The sequence below is a fragment of the Ambystoma mexicanum genome, chromosome 8 (genome assembly GCF_040938575.1).
Source record: "Ambystoma mexicanum isolate Mex_15411 chromosome 8, UKY_AmexF1_1, whole genome shotgun sequence".
Taxonomy (NCBI): Eukaryota; Metazoa; Chordata; class Amphibia; order Caudata; family Ambystomatidae; genus Ambystoma; species Ambystoma mexicanum.
In genome coordinates, this window is record NC_090929.1 from 203,513,370 (window position 1) to 203,535,212 (window position 21,843).

The window sequence follows — 21,843 nt, forward strand, 5'->3', positions numbered from 1 at the left end:
CTTGATCTCTCTTCTGCCTTTGACACTGTCAACCATGCCATCCTGCTTAATTGTCTCTGTTTTAACCTAGGGATCACCGCCCTGGAGTGGCTGACTTCTTTCCTCTCTGACCGACCCTCCCAGGTCCAACTTGGATCCTTCCTCTCCGCTATCTTCTTCTCTACTTCTGGTGTCCCCCAGGGGTCTAACATCTCTCCCTGGCTGTTCAACCAATACCTGGCACTCCTTGCCCACCGCATTGCCGCTCTCTGCCCCAACTTTCAGTGCTATGCAGATGACACTCAGCTCATTTTCAGGCTACCTTCGGCCACCTCTTCTCCATCCCTCATCTCTGACTGTCTGTCTTCTATCCAGGAGTGGTGTGCAGCCAATGACCTCTGCCTTAATGCCAGTAAGACTGGGATTCTCCTCTTCGGCACACCCACTCCCTCCTTCCCTGTAGGTCTCTGGCCGGCCTCTCTTGGCCCATTCCTCACTCCCACCTGCAAGGCTAAAAACACTCTCTTTCTCGCCTCACATCTCCGACGTCTCTAAGAAGTCACATTACCAGCTGCACCTCCTCAGAGGTATTCTTCCTTTCCTCTCCTTCCCCCAGAAGGTCACTGTCTCTAGAGCTCTGGTTCTCTCTAAGCTGGACTAATGCAACAGCCTCTTTCTAAATCTGCCTTCTTCCACTCTACGCCATCTGCAACTCATCCAGAACAGGACTGCAAACTTGTCCTTGGCCTCAAGCCCAGGGATCATATCTCTCCAGGACTGAAATCTCTGCACTGGCTCCCAGAGGCTGCCAGGATTAAGTTCAAAACCCTCTGCATCGTCCACAAGGCCTTCTGGGGACTGGGGACTCAATACCTTCAACTCTCTCTTCCTAGATACCTTCCCTCCCGAGCTCTTCGCTCATCCGCCTCCAACTCCCTCAGGGTCAGTCCCTTCTCCAAGCAACGAGTTGGTGGCAGATCTCTCTCTTCGGCTTGGGCCTCCCTCTGGAACAGCCGCCCTACCTCCCTGAAACCTGAGGAGAACCACCTGTGGTTCCAGAAGCACCTGAAAATCCTCCTCTTTGCTTCTACTTTCTCTCCCCCTCTCCCCTGCTAAAGTCCTGGCTGTTACTGAAACTGCACTGGTTACCTGGCCACCCATCTTATCTCGGGCCCTAGCCCTGCCAGATGCACGCCTGCACTGTCTCCCTGGAAACCCCTGCACCTGTGGACTGTTTTCTGTATCCCGACAGTCCCCCCACTAGCACTTATGTTCTGCACTCACCCTGCACTTGCTACCTGCTGGCCGTTTATTTATCTTGTATTATCCCATGCACTGCATTTTCCCCCTCCCCGTTCCTTTGCACTTGCGCAATCTGAATGACACTTGGCCTAGTAAGATTTTTGTCTGTCTTCCCTCTGTTCCCACTCCCTTGCCTCGTCGCGCTTTGAAACACTTGTGTATAGGCACGTTATAAATGCCACATCATATCATATCATACCATCCTCCCCATTCTCATTGAGCCCTATGGGGGCTCAAGTGGGAATGGGGACGTACTGGGTCCAGGTCCCGCGAATGGGAATTACCGGGCCCGCAAAGGTCAGAATGGCCTGGTTATTCCCATTTTGTGGGACCCGGACCCGAGTTTGGGGGTAGCCATGCCGGTAAAAATGGCATGGCTACCTCCAAACTCGTAATGAGGCCCATTGTCTTGGAAGAACTACAGTTCCCAAGAATAGTAAGCTAACTTTTATCTTACTGACCTTTTCTTTTGTGGGTCCAGCACACACCACCTGGGGTACTGGGGGGGGGTTGCATTGTAATTCCTTCTCCCACTCCTCATGTACCTTTTTGTTACACTGAATAACTTAAATGGCTGGTGGCAATGTATTAAAAAAATATATTTTACTACATTTTGTGCAGGTTACTAGCAGCCCGACTTCTCAGCTACAGTACACCGCCCAAGGGTGACCATTTTCTCAAAATGGGCTGCTTTCTTTTTTTGACATTTTTCGCCTGCCAGTTCCTTCTGGGCTTTTCTTCTATCCTTTAGATTTGAGTCCTTTGTGAGTTTTGCCTTTGTGGGTTCAGCACACACCGCCCTATGTGGACGGCTGGGGGGTTACTGAATCCCACCCAGGCTCCAGTGTGTCTGGGAAGGCAGGAAGTGAGGGAGGAGCTGTCCTTTAGCTGTAGATATGCCTGGCTGAAACCAGTTCTAACTGGGAGGCTGGCTGTCTGTGGACAGCCAACCCCCAGGTGATTGACGGCTGTATGGGTGTGAATGAATGGGTTCCAGCATATAAGGCAAGGATTTTGGGATTACAGGCAGAGTCGACAACTGGAACAAGGGATCTGAAGCAGAAGACTAGCAGAGACGCTAGCAGCACCTTCCAGGACCGCGGAAGCACGGGTGAAGCCCTGCAGCTCTGCTGACCCCAATTTCAAATCGACAGGGAAGACCCACCAAGGATGACTTCCTCCCTTAAGCTCGTCGGACCAACTAGCCTCAAGACCTTCTTCATTTTGGGCCATCCCCCGACATCCTGCATCTTTCCTGTGCTGCATAACACCAATACCTGGACCATTATCGAGTGCATCGTCTTCCGAAGATCGAATCCTGCTGACATTTTGTAGACATACATTTGGAACTTACAGAAGCAGAAATTCTTCACCAAGGGTCCCCTCCCCAGATTTCAGGACTGAGTAATCGAAGAGAATCCAACCGGCTATATTTGTTTCTTCTTGGCGCTAAGAAAAAGGCGCCAAAAACAAAAAGAGTGACTGAAATGAGTTGATTCCATTACTGCCGATCCCTTCTCCAGTGTGCTGCTGCAGAAGCCTGCCACAGGATCCCCCTTTCATCACCACAACCGAGGAGCAGGAATCACGGTCTGCAACGTTGCACGTAGAAGGAAGCCAGCTACACTGTCCTAACAGCCTGTGTGTTGTCAGGCAGGCTCCCCTTGAACTCCTGTGTTTTTTCATGCACCACTGACTGATTAACTAACTTTTCCTCTGAAGATCTTCATCAGAACTTGAACTGTCCACTTGACTTTGGCTAGGCTGGTTTCCCAAAGGTCCATCTTCTTGATCCTATTGGCTTTGGCAATACTGGATCCTCCATAGGCTTTACTTACAAACACTTTCATTGCTAGGAAACAGACTGCCTACATCCCACAGGCAGAGTGGAATTGTAATTAACAGTTGTTATCTGTGTTCTGCCTAAACCTTTCACTTTCCCGCCCACTCAGTTTTGCAAAGGTGATACATATAAGTGCTGATACTGCCTTAACTGAAGTCACTCTGTGTGCTGGATATGTAAACCATAGAATATGTTACTCACCTGCATTATTGTTCCTGTAATAATGTGATACCATTTCTCATTGAATGTTACTGTTTGTTGCTGCATTTTAGATTTCCTTGTGTGCCTTGTGGATACATAAATATACATATTTTAATATAACTTTAAGTGAGTAAGTGTTTTCTTGGGTCTATATATATATACTGCTTTCTTTGTACTGCTCTACAGCATCACATAAGATAGTAACCTGCAGGGTAGAATGAATAGAAGTTGCAATCAGCTACCAATGCACATTGGGCCATAGTTTAAAACTTTTTTTGCGCAAGTGAGAAAATGTGCTAGTGCCTGTCCTCACTTGCACCAAAAAAAAGAGCAGCCATTCACAAAGGACATCTGAATGAGAGCATCTAGATGTGCTATTCCAGATGTTTCCTTCCATTGCGAATTTGCACAAATAAGGGGGTGTTTCCATGCATTTAAAAGCACATCCCAAATTCACAAATGTGCTTTAAAATGCACAGAAATGAGGGTCTTTCAATGTGCCTGTTGGGAACATGGGCATGCACAAATCATGGCAAGATCATTTCTGACCCTGTCATGATTTGTTTTTGAAGTGTGACAGCTGCGGTTTAAAACGTGGCTGTCACACTAGCATTTTCATTCCCCAAAAGAGGATGGAAATGCTTTTTAATTTTTTCGAGAATTTCACAGAGACTGGCACTTTAACAACCTGTCTCGGTGACATGTGTCCCACTAACCACATGGTCGGGATCCTGTCAGTGCTCCTGGCACAAATGTACGCAAGGAGGCTGGAGAGCACACCTTTGCGCTATTGTCCAGTCCCTCCTGCAATGCTCAGGTCACCTTTGAGAAATAACGTGACCTGAGCAGTCCAGAAATTAGAGCAAATGGAACAAGCACATTCTCTGCGCTCTTTTCATCTGTAAGCTCACCAGCACCCTTGTTTCCAGACAGGAAAACTACAGGTCTACCTGCAGGAGCTGCTGAGCCCGACAGGTCTGACCATGCAGGCACAGTGGCCACGGTAGGCAGACTTGTCACGGGAGCACCGGCACCGTTCCTAACGGTGCCGGTGCTCCTGTGCTCCCACTCCCATTGGACTTTATCGGAATGGGGATTAACAAATGTACCGGGGCCTGACTACCCGGCTGACGGACTTCTAATAGCTTGGTGGCACCGGGAAGTCAGGCGCCTGTACATTATTATTCGTCTGACGGCAACCCCCAGTCGGTAGCACCGGCAGGGTTACCGCTGGACCCGTAATGAAGCCCCACGGAAGAACCACAGGAATATTTTTAATTTTGGTAATAAAGAGTGGATGGTTAAAAAGTGAATTGCTCAAAATGACTAGTCTTGTCCTGGTGGCTGTGTATTATTTGAATTGATTACATTTTAACAATGTATATTGTGCACATAGATGCAGATGGAACACTGAATTTAGAACAAAGTCAATGACTGCGTGCAATCCAAAAAGGAAGGTTTTCAACTTCGTATGAAAGAACCATAAAATCTGTAGTAAATGTAAATGAAGTAATGCATTCTAAAGAGTGGGTCCAATCCCAGATACTCTTCTATTACCCTTAGATTTGATGTTGTAAGAAGGAATAACCAGAAGATGTTTGTTCTCAGAACACAACAATCTAGAAGGCACAAATCACTGAATTTTATAAACAAGACATTGACGAGCCAAATCATGTACGGATATTAAAAATTATCCTTTTCTCGACTAGCAACCAATGCAATGTGCAACGATAGTCTGAAACTCTAGAAAATGTGGGAAGTTTGCAAATCAGTCAGACAGCAGCATTTTGCAGTCTGTAAGCGATGTAATTGCTTAGTTGGTAAACCGGTCAGAGGAGCATTAGCATAATCTAACCTAAAATTAATAATGGACCCAATTATTCATGCATGCTTCCCTGTGGGGAGGAAAGGTATAATCTACATTAACAGATTCATTCTAAAATAAGAGGCTTTCACAGCAGAACTAATTATTAGGGGAGAACTATGGGTCCTTAAAAAGTCTCAGACTCTCAAGCGTAATCTCAGTTTTAGCAGCGTTTAGTTGAAGTCAATTTTCTTAGCATCAATTCCTACCTTCCCTCCGTCAACTAGTAAGATTTTTCAGGCATTTGCTCCGATTGGTTACTCTAAGATACACCTGCATGTAATCAGCACAAGAATGACACCTAAGAAAGAATTTCCTGAATAATGCCAAAAGAGATTCAATATAAATATTAAAGAGCAGGGGTAGTAGTGGGGATACCTGCTGAACCTCACAAGGAACAAGCTGCAAATCACAGAGAAGAGGGCCAATCTTTACATTCTGTGATCTGTCTGAGATAAATGACTTAAACCACTTAAAGGCAGTGTCCAAAAAAACAACCATTGTTTAAAAGAAGTATCGAAGGCAATGGAATAATCCAGCATAACCAGGAGAGATAGAGTGCCATCAATGGCAGTAGCCAAGATATCGTTCCATACTATGGTGAGTGCAGAGTCTGTTCCATGGTGAGTGTGGAAGCTGGATTGATACGTATCCGATTAATTAGTGGATTCCAAAAAATTGTTCTGTTGGAATGTAAATACCTTTCCAAGTTTAAAAGTTCAGAAATCAACAGAAATCCTGCAAAAGGCCAGTATTTTGACATAATAGTAGGCACAAACATAGGTTTCTTTAGTAATGGGGACACAATCAACTGTTTATATAAAGATGGTACTGTGCCCTGCAGAAGTCAGAAGTTGGTCAAATAGATATCAGAAGAGCTAGAATATCTGCATTTTGACGTGATACAAACATGGGATCTAACTAGGTTCCAAGGTGGGGATTGCCTATTTATCTCAATTGCATCTTTGATGTCTTCAAACTAGGTCATAACAAAGTTATTAAAATTATTAGCTGCCTGTATTGATGATTCAATTGACTTAACTAGACAACTCGGATCAGTGGAAGAAGAGTTCATTCTAAACAATGAATTGGGTCTTTTAGCAGCAGTACTGACTTTGTTGCAAATAAAAGAAACGTTTGCATTATACATTTCTTGCTTGTAACTGTGAAGGAATGTTTTAACAGAATAAGATTTCCTCGCATCTAGATCTCTTCCAATTCTTTTCCAGTTTATGGACGCTGAGGAAACCTATGGAAAACACATGCATGAGGGTTTCCTATGTCTGCACCTATTCTGAACTCTGAACGCTGCGCTGGAACCTTTATTTTTGTTGTTTTGTTTTATTCATATTTATATAGCGCACAACAGCCCGAGGACATCGTGGCACTTGTTACAGTACAAAGCTTAGTTACTTAGTTACATGGTCATTAGCAGTATATATACAGGTTACAATATAGTTATATTACATTTGTGTTATATTACAATATACATGGCAGAAGTGGAGGACGCAGTCCTCCACTTGCTAGTTTAGGGAGAGTGGCCTTGAGGTTGTTGCGGAAGACAGAGATGGAAGTTTCAGCTCTAAGGGTGGCAGGGAGTGAGTTCCAGAGTTTCGGTGCAATATAGGAGAAGCCTAGACCTCCCGCTTTGGCTCTCTTTAAGCGTGGTATGTGTAGCTGGTTGGTGTACTGATCTCTGGTGGGGCGAATGGATGTGGTCCTTGATATTGCTTCAGATAGGTATGCTGGAGCGGTTTTGTTGATGCACCTGTGAGTGATGGTGACGATTTTCAGAGTAATACGGTCTTTGACCTGGAGCCACCGTGCTTCACGTCTGGCGTGGGATATATGGTCTCTTCTAGGGATGCTCATGGCGGCTCTCAGGGCATTGTTTTGTGTGGTTTGCAGTCTGTGAATGTTTTTGGCGGAGGTGCCAGCTAGAAGGGCGTTGCAATAATCGAGTTTGGCTCCTATAGTTGCCCTAGCTATGGCCAAGCGGTTGGGGGTGGATAAGTAGGGTTTAATGGCATTGATGAGTTTGGTACTGAACGGTGATGCAGAGGCTATGGCGCTAACTTGTTTGTTCATTGATAGATTTGCATCAATGTGAACACCTGGAGTCTTGACAGAGGATGATACGGAGATGGTTGAGTTGTCTATGTTGAAGTTGTTGTATTGGGGGCTTAGTTTCAATAATGTGTTTGTCTGGCCAAGGATGAGAATTTCAGTCTTCTCCCCATTAAGACAGAGGTCGTTGATTGCCATCCAAGCTTGGATAGTGGCATAGATGTTGTGAAGGGCCGTGGCGTCTTGGTGATAGAGTCCAGATAGGGGTAAAAGTACTTGAGTGTCGCCTGCATAGTTTGAATATGCAACACCCATGGAGTCAAGTAGTTCGAAGAGTGGTTTTGTGAAGAGGTTATAGAGGGTGGGGGCTGTACAAGATCCTTGGGGGACACCGCAGATTATAGTGGTAGGATCTGCGTTAGCTGTGTCGGAGTAGACCTTCATGGCTCTTCCTTCAAGGAAGGAAGTGATCCAGGATGCTGCTTGATTAGAGAAATGGGCTGCATGGGTGAGGTGGGTGGTGAGTGTTTGGTGATCTACCAGGTCAAAATCAGCTGATAGATTGAGGAGGAGGAGCAAGGCGGGTTTGCCTTTCTCCATGATCTGTGAGATTTGATTTTTTAGGTCTAATAAGGCGGATTCTGTTCCATGACCGATACGGAAGCCAGATTGTCTTTTGCCTAGTATGGAGTTAGCTTCTATGTATGATTGGATCTGGATGTGAGCTGCTTTGTCCAGGATTTTTAGGAGGAACAGGACTGTCGTTATCGCTCTGTAGTTGTTGGGTTGCGCTGGGTCAAGTGTGGCCTTTTTTAGAAGTGGCCGCACCCAGGCTTCCTTGAGATTGTTTGGGACAGTTCCTGTTTGGAAAGATGCGTTAATGAAGGCAGTAATCAGGGGTGCTAGGTCATTGGCGCATTCCTTGATGATTTTTGGGAGGGCAAATGTCTGCTTTGCAGAGGAATGGTTTGAGGTTTTTGATGAGATTAAGGACCTCATGTTCAGTGACGTTTCTGGAAGAGAATTGAGCGTGATTGAGATTACTACACTTGTCTTTTGTAAGGCGGTTGGTTTTTTGGTTTGGGAGGGCTTTGCAGTGGTTTGGGATTTTGTTCTGGAGGAGTTTTATTTTGTTGAGCATGGCGGACTGAATGCTGGCACACCAGGCTTTGTCTTTAGTTATCTCGTCAGTGGTAGCCGGAGGAGTGACTAATTCATTAAAGATTGCGAATAGTTCTTAAGCTTGGGAGTTGGCCTTTGAGATCCTATCATTGAAGGAGTTGGATTTTGCAGCTAAGATGGCTTTTTTATATTGGAGGGCTAGTTGTTTGAAGAGGCTCTTATTTAGATCACTCGGATCCGTTTGCCGGTTTTGAAGCGACTGGCGCTTTTGAGCTCAGAGGGTTTGGAGTTCTTCCGAGAACCAAGAGTTGCAGTGAAATGATTTTTTTTCCTTCTTTCTTTCAAGTGGGGCTATAGAGTTTATGGCATTGGTGAGAGTATCATTGAAGATAGCTGATAGTATATTTGGGTCCTGAGAGAAAGGTGGTGCTTTTAAGGTGGGGACGCAAGTTGTCTGCGTTGAGTTTTTTAGAACATATTATTGTGGCAGGTGGTGGGTGGGTGAGAGTCTTAGGTTTAGGGTTGGTGGGGATGAGGAATTCGAGGCATGTGTGGTCCGTCCAAGGAAGGGCATGTTGGATGCACAGTTGTGATCCATGACCCAGTCAAGGGTGCAGCCTTTGGAGTGAGTAGGGGTGAAGACTCTTTGGGAGAAGCCTAAGTCTGTGAGTTCTTTAGCTAGGGTTGCAGCAAATTTATCCTTAGGATCATTGTATCCTAAATTTAAGTCTCCTAATAGAAGGATTTTGGAGGACTTTTTAATGTTGTTACTGAGTCAATGGGAGAGGTGCTCTTGGAAGTCAGCTGGGAGTCCGAGAGGTCTGTATAGGATGTGGATGTTGATTAGATTATTGGGGGAGAGTGTAGGCTTGGCAGATATGATATCAGCATTACCACCCCATGTACTATGGTCTTCTAATCTGATGGATAGTGAGTCTTTGTGGATAAGGGCGACTCCCCCTCCAATCTTATCACATCTATCTTGCCTAAAGATGGTGTAGCCTGTGGGTAGGACTAGTGCGATGGCTGGGCAGGAGGCATCATTGAGCCAGGATTCGGTGATGCAAAGTAAGTCCAGATTAAGTGTGGATAGTAGATCATTTATCTCGAGGGCATGTGCAAGTAGGGAGCGTACGTTCAGTAGTGCACATTTAAGAGGTGGGTGTTGTGTGCCTTTGATGTTTTTGTTTGTACTAGTATGGGGTGAAGTGTGCTTGTTGTGGTGTGTCGTAGTGAGGAGCTTAGTGTGAAGTAGAGTAGAGGCATGTTGGGGTGGTGGGGGGAGAGGGGCAGTGCCTAAGCTCATCTTAGTATGGGGTAGTGGTGCAGTGCGGGTGCCTAATCTGGTGTTTCTAGTTGTGATGGGTGTGGGTGAGCAGAGTAAATACCTAGGAAGTGATCGATTTCTAAGATTGCAGAGTCTGGTGGCTAGGCTAGGTGGCCGAGACTGTGTGATGTTGTAGTCTGGTGCTGCGGCATGTGAATTTAGTGCCGGGCGCTGGGTGAGGTGTGCTGGGAATATGTGGGGAGGCGTAGAGACCATTATAGTGAGGGCTATAAGGATGGCTGTTAGGCTGGCTGAGCGGAGTGTGGCAGGGAGAGGGTGGGAGAGTGAAACTCCAAAGTATGCAGCGTTCCAATTTGTGCTGTGTGGATTTTTAAGGCCTGCTCCTGCCTTTTCTTCCCCAAATTGAACCTGGCACAACCCATTACAATGAATGGGGGAATGATGCTCCCAATTGTTGACCAATGTGCATGGTGTAGATCAAGAATACTCACTTTATGTGTGTGTTGAAAGTCAAGAAAACTCAGGCACATGACGATTTCTGATGCCTTTAACCATATGCATGTGGTCAATTCTAGATCCATCTTTATGTGTTTGGAGATAAGTCGGGCTACCCTTAATAACAGTGTGGCAATCAGAATGAGGGCATTAGAAGAAATGAAGAAAACATTTTAAGCATGAAATATCTTCATGACAGAATTTGTGCTTGCACTTAAGCATTAGAAAAAGGTGACAAGCTGACCATAGACGGCACGTCTTTTGATTAGTCTTTAACACCCCTTGTTTCTACAGTTGGGAGCCTAATTGCTTCATAAAAGGGACCCCTCAGATCATGCACCATGGAGTCCACTCCATAGATTGGTTTTACTTGGCACTATGAATCAAGAGACTGGTGATGGTTAGTTTTCATTGAGCTATGGACCTGTGTTGTCCCTTTCTACAGACTCCACCCACACAAGGGGACACTGAGTGCAGCATTCCTTTTCTTTATATGATGCTTATTTCTTGATAGACTGTTCGCCTTCAATGTGTTCTCTCAGCAAAAGAAAATTCCCCTTCACACCCTGAAGAAGGCTGGGGCACCATAATGTTTTGGGCCACATTTCGGCTGAAACTTTAGTAGGCAGGATTTGTAACTCCTCTTCTTCCAAGGAGCAAAACTTCTTTGTTGTCCTAATACTCTGACTGGAATAAATAAGCATTGGCTTGCTTACATTTATAGACTATTTTGAACTGAGTTTGTGCACATGTAAAATTATTAGGTGCATAAGCTAATACTTAAGTACAGCTCAAGGTGTATGTAAGGATAAGGAGTTCCGATTATATGTGTGCAGTCACACAATGTTTATGACTTGTGTGTACTAGTGGTGTTATTTTGTTCATCGGAGAGCGGCACGCTGGGTGTTTTTTTTTTTTTAAATTACGCCCTGTTTGATATGAGTGTTATTTTTGTCACAAATGGTTTCTTTCTCTTAATGATTTTTACTTGCAGATGGTCTGTGGAATTATTTGCCTGTGTCCTAATATGTTTCTCATTGTTTTACATGATTCATTTCAAGTAGAGATAATTAAAAGCTTCCTTTTGAATAACAAACATTTGATATAAATTGGTTTATCGCCATGAATGTAGGGTTGAAACCCCTGTTGTTATTGACTTCATCATATTTCACAGAGGATCCTCTCTTTTTTGTTTGCATAGACATTACCAAGCAAAGAAAATATCACCTTTTTCAGGACCCCTTAATAACAGATCTTCTCTGAGAAAACATAACTTCTTCAATCCACATTAATTAATTACTTAATCTTTTATAGTACACTTAATACCGGAGACCAGTCTCTAAGCATGTGACCAGGATTTAAACCCGTGTTGCTTTTCGTCATCTTGCTTCCAAGAACAGCTGAGCCAATCCACGGACATCACAAAACATCTTCATTAAATACCTTCAAACTCCCTTTGGATAGCAGGCACTTTAATCCAAAAAAAGTCAATTGTATTGTGAATTGGTTATGTTGGATAAATCACTGCCACTAATATACAAATACCAAGCCCAACCACGCCCAGCACAGTCCTAGAAATCGGGGCTGCTAAAGATTACAAAAATAAACTTTGTCATTTTAAAATACTATTTTGTAACACTCATTGACTATTCTATTCTACAAACCCAAATAAGAATTCCTATAATTGTTTTAATTTCCCAGAATTATTGTCTGGTAACAATTTCTTATCAATGGTAGAGTTTGGGTATTACACTATGCATCTCCCAAACTGCTTTGAATGGAATTTTTAATGTCTTGTATGACAACTAAATTTGGAGAACTTGTGATCTCCAAAACACACATTCCATGTGTGCAAGCTAGTTGTGTGTCATTTGCTCGACTTCATTCTCACCATTCTCACCAGTTAAACAAGTGCAAAGGCTGCCTTTATTTTGCACGCATAACATTTTACCTGAATGCTTATTTGTAAATGTTTATTTTGTATTTTTATTACAGTGGTATACCCTGTATCCTACTGTCTTTTCCTCCCATGCACCCCTCTCCACACAAGTTCTCCACCTCTAGGACTTTGGTAACACTTGTGTATAGGCGCGTTATAAATGCCATATCATATCACATACATTACCACTTTCGCATCACACTGCCTTGCGCTTGTTGAGGAAACATTCCTCCGTCTTCATCACGCTATACTTTTCTCATTGCCTCTACTTAGTGTTGAAGCCAACAGTATTTTATTTTATTTCTGACAGGCGACTGGACGTACATGAGCCACAGGCAGAGAAAAACTGCAATCATTGTTGGGAAGGTAAAGTAGTGAAAACAGCCATTTTTTGAGAGGTGGTACAGTGGGAAGTCCGATTGTTTGGCATCGACGGAAGCCCATAATGCTGCGTGGCCACGCTGTAAACCCCTACACGGGTACGTCCAGTGACACGAAAAACATCACCATTGCAGGAAGGTTTTACTGCCCGAGAACCGGAACAGTGGTCAGATGGGTATTAGACGCTGTATCTGGCCTTATTGCGCGTATCACATGGGTGGGCCAAGTGGAATTGTACAGGTCTTGCATGGTACTGTAAAGCAATGACATTCAAGGACAAAGGATGTTCATTTTTAATTTAACTGACTAAATGTATTTTACTTACTTTTCTGAATGAGCCCCATTGCGCAAAATCCTATATAAACCCTGATGTTTGTGGGCTCGGAGGCAACATTTTGGGATAGGGATGCTCCGCCAGTTTCCCTGTCCATTTCTGCACAGATGTGTGAAAATAAGTCTTGACTCTAAAAGGGTTGTTTATTGGATTATTTGGTGGTTGGTGTCTACATTGGTTGCCTGCTTCCTCCAGGCAACTTTTACAGTCACATCACCCAATTCCCCGGCCTTGCTTCGCCTGCTGCATTTCTATCACCATGATCTCTTGCACAACTTATGAGGCTGATAGAAGCCCGCACAGCCGCTCTCTCAGTAGACAATTAAGATTTCACTGTACAGTTGTATACTTTTTTTTTGTTGTTAAACCCTGTTATACAGAGCTTTGCTATACAGTCTTTCATTACTTTTCATTGTGGCCCTAGATGAGGGGGTACCAGATGTTTGCAATCCCTCTCAGTCCTTACGCAACTAGTGTACTTTTCCCCAGTCGGGTATTTTTGCTCATTTAAATGTGTTTCTGCGTCTTTTGATTAGTGTGTATTTACTGTACGTATCAAGGCTTTGTTCAAGAATGTTTGCTGTCCTAATGCAAATGGCATTTAGCAGCGACCCCCCACCTTTCACATCTGGAAGATGGGTAACCTTTTCTGGTTGTATTGTCCTTGCGACTACTTAACCTTACCTTGCCTTGGAATCTGCTTTGTGTTTATCACCTAGGTATGGTCTCCGATCTATCCTTTGCTATGTTTCCTGTACATATTCTCATATTATCAGCCCATACAATACAGACGTTTATCAAGCTGAATCCATCATTATTGTAGTTACAGCATAGTTCAGGCAGTGTTGCCTGGTATGTTTGCCCACAATGGATAACAAAAGGTAAGTTTGTACGTGTTGTTACATTGCAAATATATCACCACAAGCCTATGTTAATATTTCTCTCCCTTCAATATATATGAGTGCATGTGTGTTTGCATGTGTCTGTGAGTGTGTGTGTGAGTAAACAATATAGGTTCTCTTATAGTTCTTGGTCACATGATAAACCGACCATAGTAAGTTAAAAAAGCCCCCAATACTACTCATGCACAATAGGTGTTGGGTGTGTGTAAAGTAAAAATGTGGGTCTGCTATGACATCTTGTGCAATTAACAAGATATTTTGTAACATTCCGTTTTTGAAAATTACATTCTTAAGTCAACAAACTATAACAAATAAGTACGCTCTACTTGGAACTTGAGTACGCCCAGCTACCTCTGTGCTTAGACCCACATAGAGTACTACCAGTGCACCTGCATTGTACACTATGGTACTACCTCTTATTCCTGTGCTGAAATCTATCTAAAGGTCTTTCAATAAACCTCCTTCATGATCCGAAGTGCTAATTTCTACTCCATGAATGCAACCCATAGGATTCTGTGAATGCCTGTTGAGTTACTATATTTCTGGTATTTTAATACTTTTGCAGATCTTTTTCACTTCAGCCACACTGTGCTTAGCACAGGTCCTCTCGCACGTTGGGGCTGAGACCGGCACAGTGTGTTACAAGATCACTCTCTTTAAGGCATTGCGGTATGTTCTGCTACTTTTGTAAGATCAACTAATGCACCGCAATCAACATTCGCCAATTGTGACCCACAATCCCCTCACTGACTCTTAACAGGGAAAAGAACACAGACCTCAATTAATACACTTTCCCCAGAACCTGCTTATTGTACCACCCCTCACGCATCCCAATGGTAAAATAAATATTGGTCTCCCCCAAATGGCCGAAATAGTTCATACAACCTCATTCCTCCATTTTAAAAGAGTTTTACACTTCCTAAGACATCGCTCAGCATCTCTATAAGGGCGCTAGCCAATTCCTTGAAGAAAACAACTGCACCAAGGCTATTTCACATATCTTGCCAGCATCTCTAAATCCTGATCTCTAGTTACTTTATTTTTCAGAGTTTGACAGGGCCTTGCTAGTACATCTCCAGCATGGCCTGGACAGCAACACCTGCAGCAAGAAACACGTTCTCATTTCAGATAAATGGATTCCCATTCTCATTAGTTGCACACATGCATTGCAGTATGCTGTAAAAACTCTTGTGAGGCACAACTTTCCTGTCTTTCCACTTTTCCCTACCTCTAATTCCAAATGAAGACTTCATGATTCTCCAATTTTAGATCAATTACTTATTTACATCACTAATTAAGTTTAATGTGCCCATCTTTGGAAAAAGTATGCAGATGTACAATCATCCTGTAATTGTAGGTGTCCATCTTTGGAAAAATTATGAGGACAGTACGATGGAGCAACAATGGCCAAAATACCCTCCCATCTGGCCTGGATAAAAGGGAAGAGCACTCAAATCTCAATTCACCTTCGTTCTGGCATCTGAAGGTACATCACACAGACTGGGCCTGGCATATGAATCCACAATTGCCTGAGAGCCTTTTAGCAAAGACCCATATCAATTAATAAATCAGGTTCACGTTGGAATCTTACCCTCTCACCAGGAGGACCAGATGGGCCATCACCACCGGAGTTACCCTGGAGAAGAACAAAAAAAGACACCCATGTAGATGAATGTGCTCCAAAACCGTACATTGCAATTTCCAGTCGGGAACCCATGGTATAAGTACAGTTTAATTGCTTGCATCGCTTGGAAGAGAGTGATGCTCTTTTTCATGAATGTGTGCTCCTCCCTGTCCACGTTTACACAATAATTTCTTGCAAATATATCATATGTGGTACAACGAAATCACAGCTCTCACATTCCCCCAATCTTAAAACAGAGTGAAATCTGCTCCTGGGTTTCATGTTATCACTAGAGTTAAGACTTGTACTTCCAATAAACCAATAAAGCAGATTATACATACTGCAATGCTTTAGCAGACCATCTGAAAACCAGGAGCAGATTCAAATCACAGTTTTACATCTGGTATGTTTGCTATATAATTCTGCTTGCCAGGGTCATCTCATGTTTAAAACATGAGATTCTTCTTCTCACTATTTGAAAACCTATTCAAATACAACAACTATATCTGAAAACCTATGTGATAATGTGGACAATCACATCACAATCATACGCTACATGACCTCCATATTCAGCTGACATGATCTTCCAGGAATGTTTTCTAAAAATGAAAATTACATTACAATGCAAGAATAAATCCTTGCGCTTCTAATATTAGACTCTTTCTTTGTATGACACTATTAAATTGCATTAATATGGCCACTCTGTGCACTGATGCATGGCCACTAATTTAGGAGCCATGGCCTTTGACCATCAGAGATATTTAAAAATAATTCAGTGCTATTTAAAATTATGAATGGAAAGAGGACTATTTGTGTGTATACAAACACAAAAGGGTAGTACTTCTGTAAAGCAGTGTTCTGAAACCTTTGGATAGCCCAATGTCTTGGACTACAATCCCCATCAAGCATAGCCAGCAAAGCCAATTGTGGGGGATCATGGTCCAAGACATCTGGCGAGCTGCAAGTTGCAGACAAAGTAAATAGAAATAGGGATACAAATGTATGCATAAAAAGGAAAAAGGGACTAAGCATGCAGATGAAGTGGAAAGAGATACCTGGATATAGAATGGTGGGCCTGCAATCACATACGGTTAGCAACGAGTGATGGAGGTGTACAAAACGATTTTAAAAAAAAATACTTGAACACATTAAGTCTCTATCACAAGCACAAATTCATCTATAGTGCAAAGGGCTTTACTAGTTTACAAGGGTGCTTGTCACTGACACTGCTTTATCATTTATCATTCATAAACGATTATATCTTTGTGACAGGCAGATACACCAATTAAGAAGGATGTTACTTACATGTAATTCTAGTTCACCATTGTGGGTATTTTCATTAATAGTCAAACTAGGCGGAGCAAGTGAAACGTTTATGAATATTAAAGAAGACTTCATTAAATCCACTTTTGGGACAATGTGAGAACCATACCGCCCACAGGCGGAGCAAGTCAAGAGTTTATGAATATTAATGAAGAGCCCAATTTGGACAAGGGAAAGTTACTTGTTTGTAATCCTAGTTCTCCCTATTTATAAACTGAAATGGCTCTGCCTATGGATATAATCTTTCCGAGATCCAGCCCATAGTCAGAACTAATGAAAGAGTTTATGGATACTAATGAAAATCTCAAGATGGAGAATTCACTAGTACAATTTAGCTGAAGACTTGTATGTCGACTTCTTAAAACTAAACATATTTCAAACTCTTAAGTGCTGTGGAATCCCAGTCTTCTCTAAACTGCAAAGGTAATTTATAAAAAGCAGAATTACTTTATTCACCAGGTGCGATGGCCGCTGTTTGCAAGATTATTTGCGTTAAAGAACTATCTGCTTTAAAATGGCAACCAGATCAAAACTGCAGAACAATATGTAAAGAGCCTACCTTTGGCCCCGGCTTTCCAGTGATACCTCTTGGACCTCTTTCACCACGTGGACCCTGAAACAAAACACATTGCAAGAACTTATTGCTTTTGCATGTTCGAATTTTCTGTTTTGCACAACATAATTAAATTCTCAGGCATTATGCAAAGAAGCAATCTCAGTGCAGTATTACATTCCAACAAGTATTTGCTCGCAATCTGTGCTTGGACCTTTTTTTAATTCCCTGACTTGCCAAATGTTTTTTACTCTCTTAAGTTTCACATTCTATTCCAGTACAGATGGGAGTGGGATTAGCTCTGGTGTCGTCCAATGTATTTGCTCACCTGTCTTCAGGGCTTTTGCATAAGGGATTCTAATGTATTATTAATTAAGATGCACCCATGAGATGAACATAAAGTTTTCATGTTGATAATAAGACCACCAACATATGCGGTCTCTATGTCTGTATGGTGAAAGCGCATCACTTAAGTGATGAGGAAGGTAGGCGTGTCTGGAGGTGGGACACGTTACAGATTTGTCAGTTAAAATGTACAATGTTTTTTGTGGTGGTTTTCGGTGTTACATCAGTGGCTAAATGCTGCCAGTAAAAATTGCACCAGCAGCATTCACTCATTTTCTTTACAGTGACTGCCATGTACATCCCATCCCCTCCCGCCCTATCGCCTAAATCCCTGCCCAATAAAGCCACTGGAAGCATTTTAATTGGTGCCATTCAGTAGCCAGCAATATGACCTCATATGTTTTATTTTTTATTTTTAGGAACCAACGTAAAACTGACTTCTTACAAAGCAGGGTTAAGAATCAATGGTTTTCTATGGCATAATCTGAAAACCTATTTCATAACACTTCGGATGTGTACTGCTCCTATAAGAGACAAAAAATAGTAAGCATTAACTATTACCGTTGGACCTCGTTGCCCCCTTGGTCCTGATTTGCCAGGGGTGCCCTAGAATCAAAGAAAAAAGACAAAGTTAGACACATTCGGAACAAAAACAAGATTGTGCTGATGCTAACTTGGCAATGGGGGAACCATAGAGAGAAAGCACTAGCATTAGTGATAGCCATGTTAAATGTCTTGGTTTTCCCAACATAGTGTAGAATGACATGCATGGCATTCCTACCAATGTCATCACTTCCTGCAATTTAAATGTTGTTCTATTAGGGAAATGTGCATTGACACATAAGATTTATACCACCAGTGAATGCCCCTTAAATTAGCTTTTATTAGGATTATCTGTGCCACAAACATTATATCTCCACTTAAATGGAGTTTTAATTTCAAATTCTTAACTTAACATTCTGCCCTAGTGTTCAAGACACAGCACATGGAACTGAAGCCGTATCTTTTAGACTGCTAGCACGGTTCACATTAAAAAAACATGCACATACATACAAAAATCAAACCACCAAGGTACTAAAACATTGCCAAGCATGCTTACTTTTTCCCTTGCCAGCTACATAGGCCAGCTGTGTCCGCATTGGTGAGGAACAAAATACAAATTAGCAAATGAGCCTAAAACATTTGAAACTTGCTTAATTTATTTGTGCTCCATCTCATCAGTCAAAATCATAAGACCAAGCAGTAAACATTTGGTTATGAGATCGCAATTTTTTGTGCCATGAGGAACAAGTACACCATGGAATTGCCATAGAGCTTACAATGATTGTACAGGTATGTGTCCTGCTGTTATAGATCCCTTCAAATTTGATAGGGCCTTGATTGATGTTTGGGTAATTCATGAATCTATTATATGCATCTCACTGCCATACAGTCTAAAATTACCCATAAAGATCCCTGTCTAAGAACAACTTATATACTGCTTATTGTGCTATATGTCCAACAGCAATTTGCGAACTCCTGCACAGTTCTACAAACTAGAGTACACAAAATAATTCCCTGACAAAAGTAATCTATCGTATGGTAAATTTCGAATTGTTCCTCAAATCTCTTCTAAGCTAAAGTAACTCCCAAACTGCTCCCAACAAGTCCTTTCTCTGCCGCACATACTCTTTGAAAATGCTCTTCCAGGCCACCTGTCTTAAAGTAACTGGCAAACTGCATTCCATACCACCCTGGAGTCCAGTAACTTCCATATTGCTCTCCAAAGTTCATTGTCAGACAGTAAAATACAAATTTCCTCAACAAGAAGTAACTTCCAAACAGCTCTCCAGTGCTTCCTATTCTACTATAACTTCCAAATTGCTGCCAAGCACTCTCTGTCCTACAGTAATGTACCAATAACTTACTGGTGATTTATGTCCTAGAGTTACTTCCAAATATCTTTTCTCCCTCTGGGATTTTGCAGTTCTACAGTAACTGCCAAACTTCTCCAAAAACACATTGCCCTTCTGTAAATCGCCCAAATTGCTGCATACAAGACATCTGTCCTACAGGTCTAGCATACCTCTTTTCTAAACGCTCTGTGTGAGAAACTGACAAAACACTCACGAGAGTTCAACCTCTGGACTTCAGAGTGTTTCAACCTGGCCCTTTAGGTCTTTGGCCTATTGTAAATCTCAAGCTTTCTCCATTAGTCCTCCAGCCTAAAGCAAAGTCCACATGCTCCTTGTAATCCTCAGCAGAAACACTAATTTAAAAATATCTCCACAAATCTTCCTATTTGGCAGTAACTTAAAACTGTTTTGCAGAGATGTTTATCTCAAAGTCTCGGCTAATTTCCCAAATGCTGCTGTCCTATTGTTTCCCTTCAATTATCCCGTATCAGACTGTTGTCATTAAAAGATGCACTATTATAAAACCTGATGATCCATGAGTAATAAATAACTAATCATACTTAGACATACAAGACTTTCTATATAGATAACATTAGATTTTGTATGATTCAGTTATATGGGGGCCTTCAACATTTGGCCCTGGCTCTACATATGTTACCTGTTGAGTCCCTCATGCAGAGGATTATTTAGATTAATGATGCACTGTCATCCTATTTCTTTACAGGGAAGAAAGTGAAGATAGCTCCCCTCTACAAGGAGATCTTCTGCTAGGGATTTGCTGTCAGCAGCCAATCATTAATGCTTTGGGCAAGCCACACTCCGTCTGTGACCACCATCTCAGAATTCAGGAAGGATGTACATACAAGGTAGGTACAACATTGATATATACAAGCTTAAGTGAGTTGAGTAACATGTTACTGTTATAATAAATAGCAGGAACATAAAAAGGCGTTTTGTAATGTCAGCACCATCAGCTATAGCCATAACTGTCCGTACACACATATAGTAGTCAACCACAGAACCTAGGTACACTCAGCCTTCAATAAATTGTTAGGCATGAGGGGCACAGTTGTGGCTGCTATGCTATCTAAAACAGAGTTGTCTCAATGTTCTGCCTTTGGAGCATGCAATTGTTGTGCCAGAATGGCGTGAACTTCTCTAATAAGGGCATTACTTAATATCAAGGACATTTCGTATTAAGAAGCAACAAATAGAAAAACCTTAATAATAAGAGGAGATTTTAAACTAAGATACAAAATAATGAGACTTCTGTGCAATTGATGAAAACAGTCATGCAATGTTTGACATACAGTAGAGGGAGACGCCATGGGATGTCCTCTTGATTAATCAGAGGCTTCAACACTAAAGTTATAAACAAATGGAGCTCTTCCGTGCAATATTAATGCCCAAGATGTAATGTGCGAGAAGCGCACCTGATTCACATGTTTTTGGACTGTTTATGCTTGCAAGTATATGGATTCGATCCAATGTGCGGTTTTCTGGGACTCGTGGTACTGGGCAAAAAATGGTGTTTTTAAGGATATTTTAATGGCATGGTTGATGTTGGTGCAGAATGTCTTGCTCCCTAACTTTATGGATCCCCTAAACGTGTTGCTAGCTTCCATGGTTTCTCGACTTTCCTTTTGTGACCAGTGTGACCAGTGTGACTGCTACTAATTTCACTGTTTCTTTGAAACCCTGCTTCTGGTCTGCTTCCCTTACAAGCTTCCATAGCAGGCAGGGCTGGAGTGCTTTTTAAGCATGCCATTTTTGTCCCAGAGTCATTGTTTCACACTCTAAGTGTGTTGTGGAGTAGGCTGGCAGCAGCAGTGAATTAGTTTTGCCAACTTTTATGTCATTAGTCCCCCAATGCGACCTGACATTTTCTTTTTTCCATCCTGTTGTCTCTGTGGACCATGAGGCACAGTGGTAATGGATATTCTGCTGATGAGTCCACAAAAGCTCCATCAGTAATGATTTGAACCAGTATAATTAAGGACCTCCACACTTCTAAATCCAGTGTAGAAGTTCCTGAGTATTTGGCCTTCATTTAGGCCCTCCTGATTCGATGGTCCCAACACCTTTGGGTGCTAACTGGAGTGTGATTGGTGGGCTGGCTGGGCCAGGATCTCAGTGAATGTGTGACCAGGGTGGGGCCAGTGCAGTCATCAGATGATTTGTATCTGAAGACTGTTAGAAAGAAGATGGGATGCTGCTGCAGTTCCGGGTTTGGCCATTACTAGGGGAAAATTCCACTTTTCTTTTGGGGCTGGTTCTGCAGACGCATTTTCTGGGACCCCTACTGTTTTTGCATTTCCCCCTTATATTTTGGTGTTTCTAATTTATATTGGTGGTCAGAGAGATGGCTGTTGAAGTCCCCCTGCTA

General features: G+C 42.5%; 1 protein-coding gene across 2 annotated transcripts in view; it reads right to left on the reverse strand.

Annotated features, from left to right (window-relative positions):
• Positions 1–21,843, reverse strand: part of COL5A1 (collagen type V alpha 1 chain) — a 635,679-nt gene that overhangs the window by 135,834 nt on the left and 478,002 nt on the right. For both annotated transcript variants that reach the window (XM_069609606.1, XM_069609605.1), the window contains exons 33-35: positions 18,124–18,168; positions 17,224–17,277; positions 15,309–15,353 (exon numbers count right to left, since the gene is read on the reverse strand). In XM_069609606.1, coding sequence (XP_069465707.1) covers positions 15,309–15,353; positions 17,224–17,277; positions 18,124–18,168 — 144 coding nt within the window. The remainder of the gene's footprint in view (positions 1–15,308; positions 15,354–17,223; positions 17,278–18,123; positions 18,169–21,843) is intronic.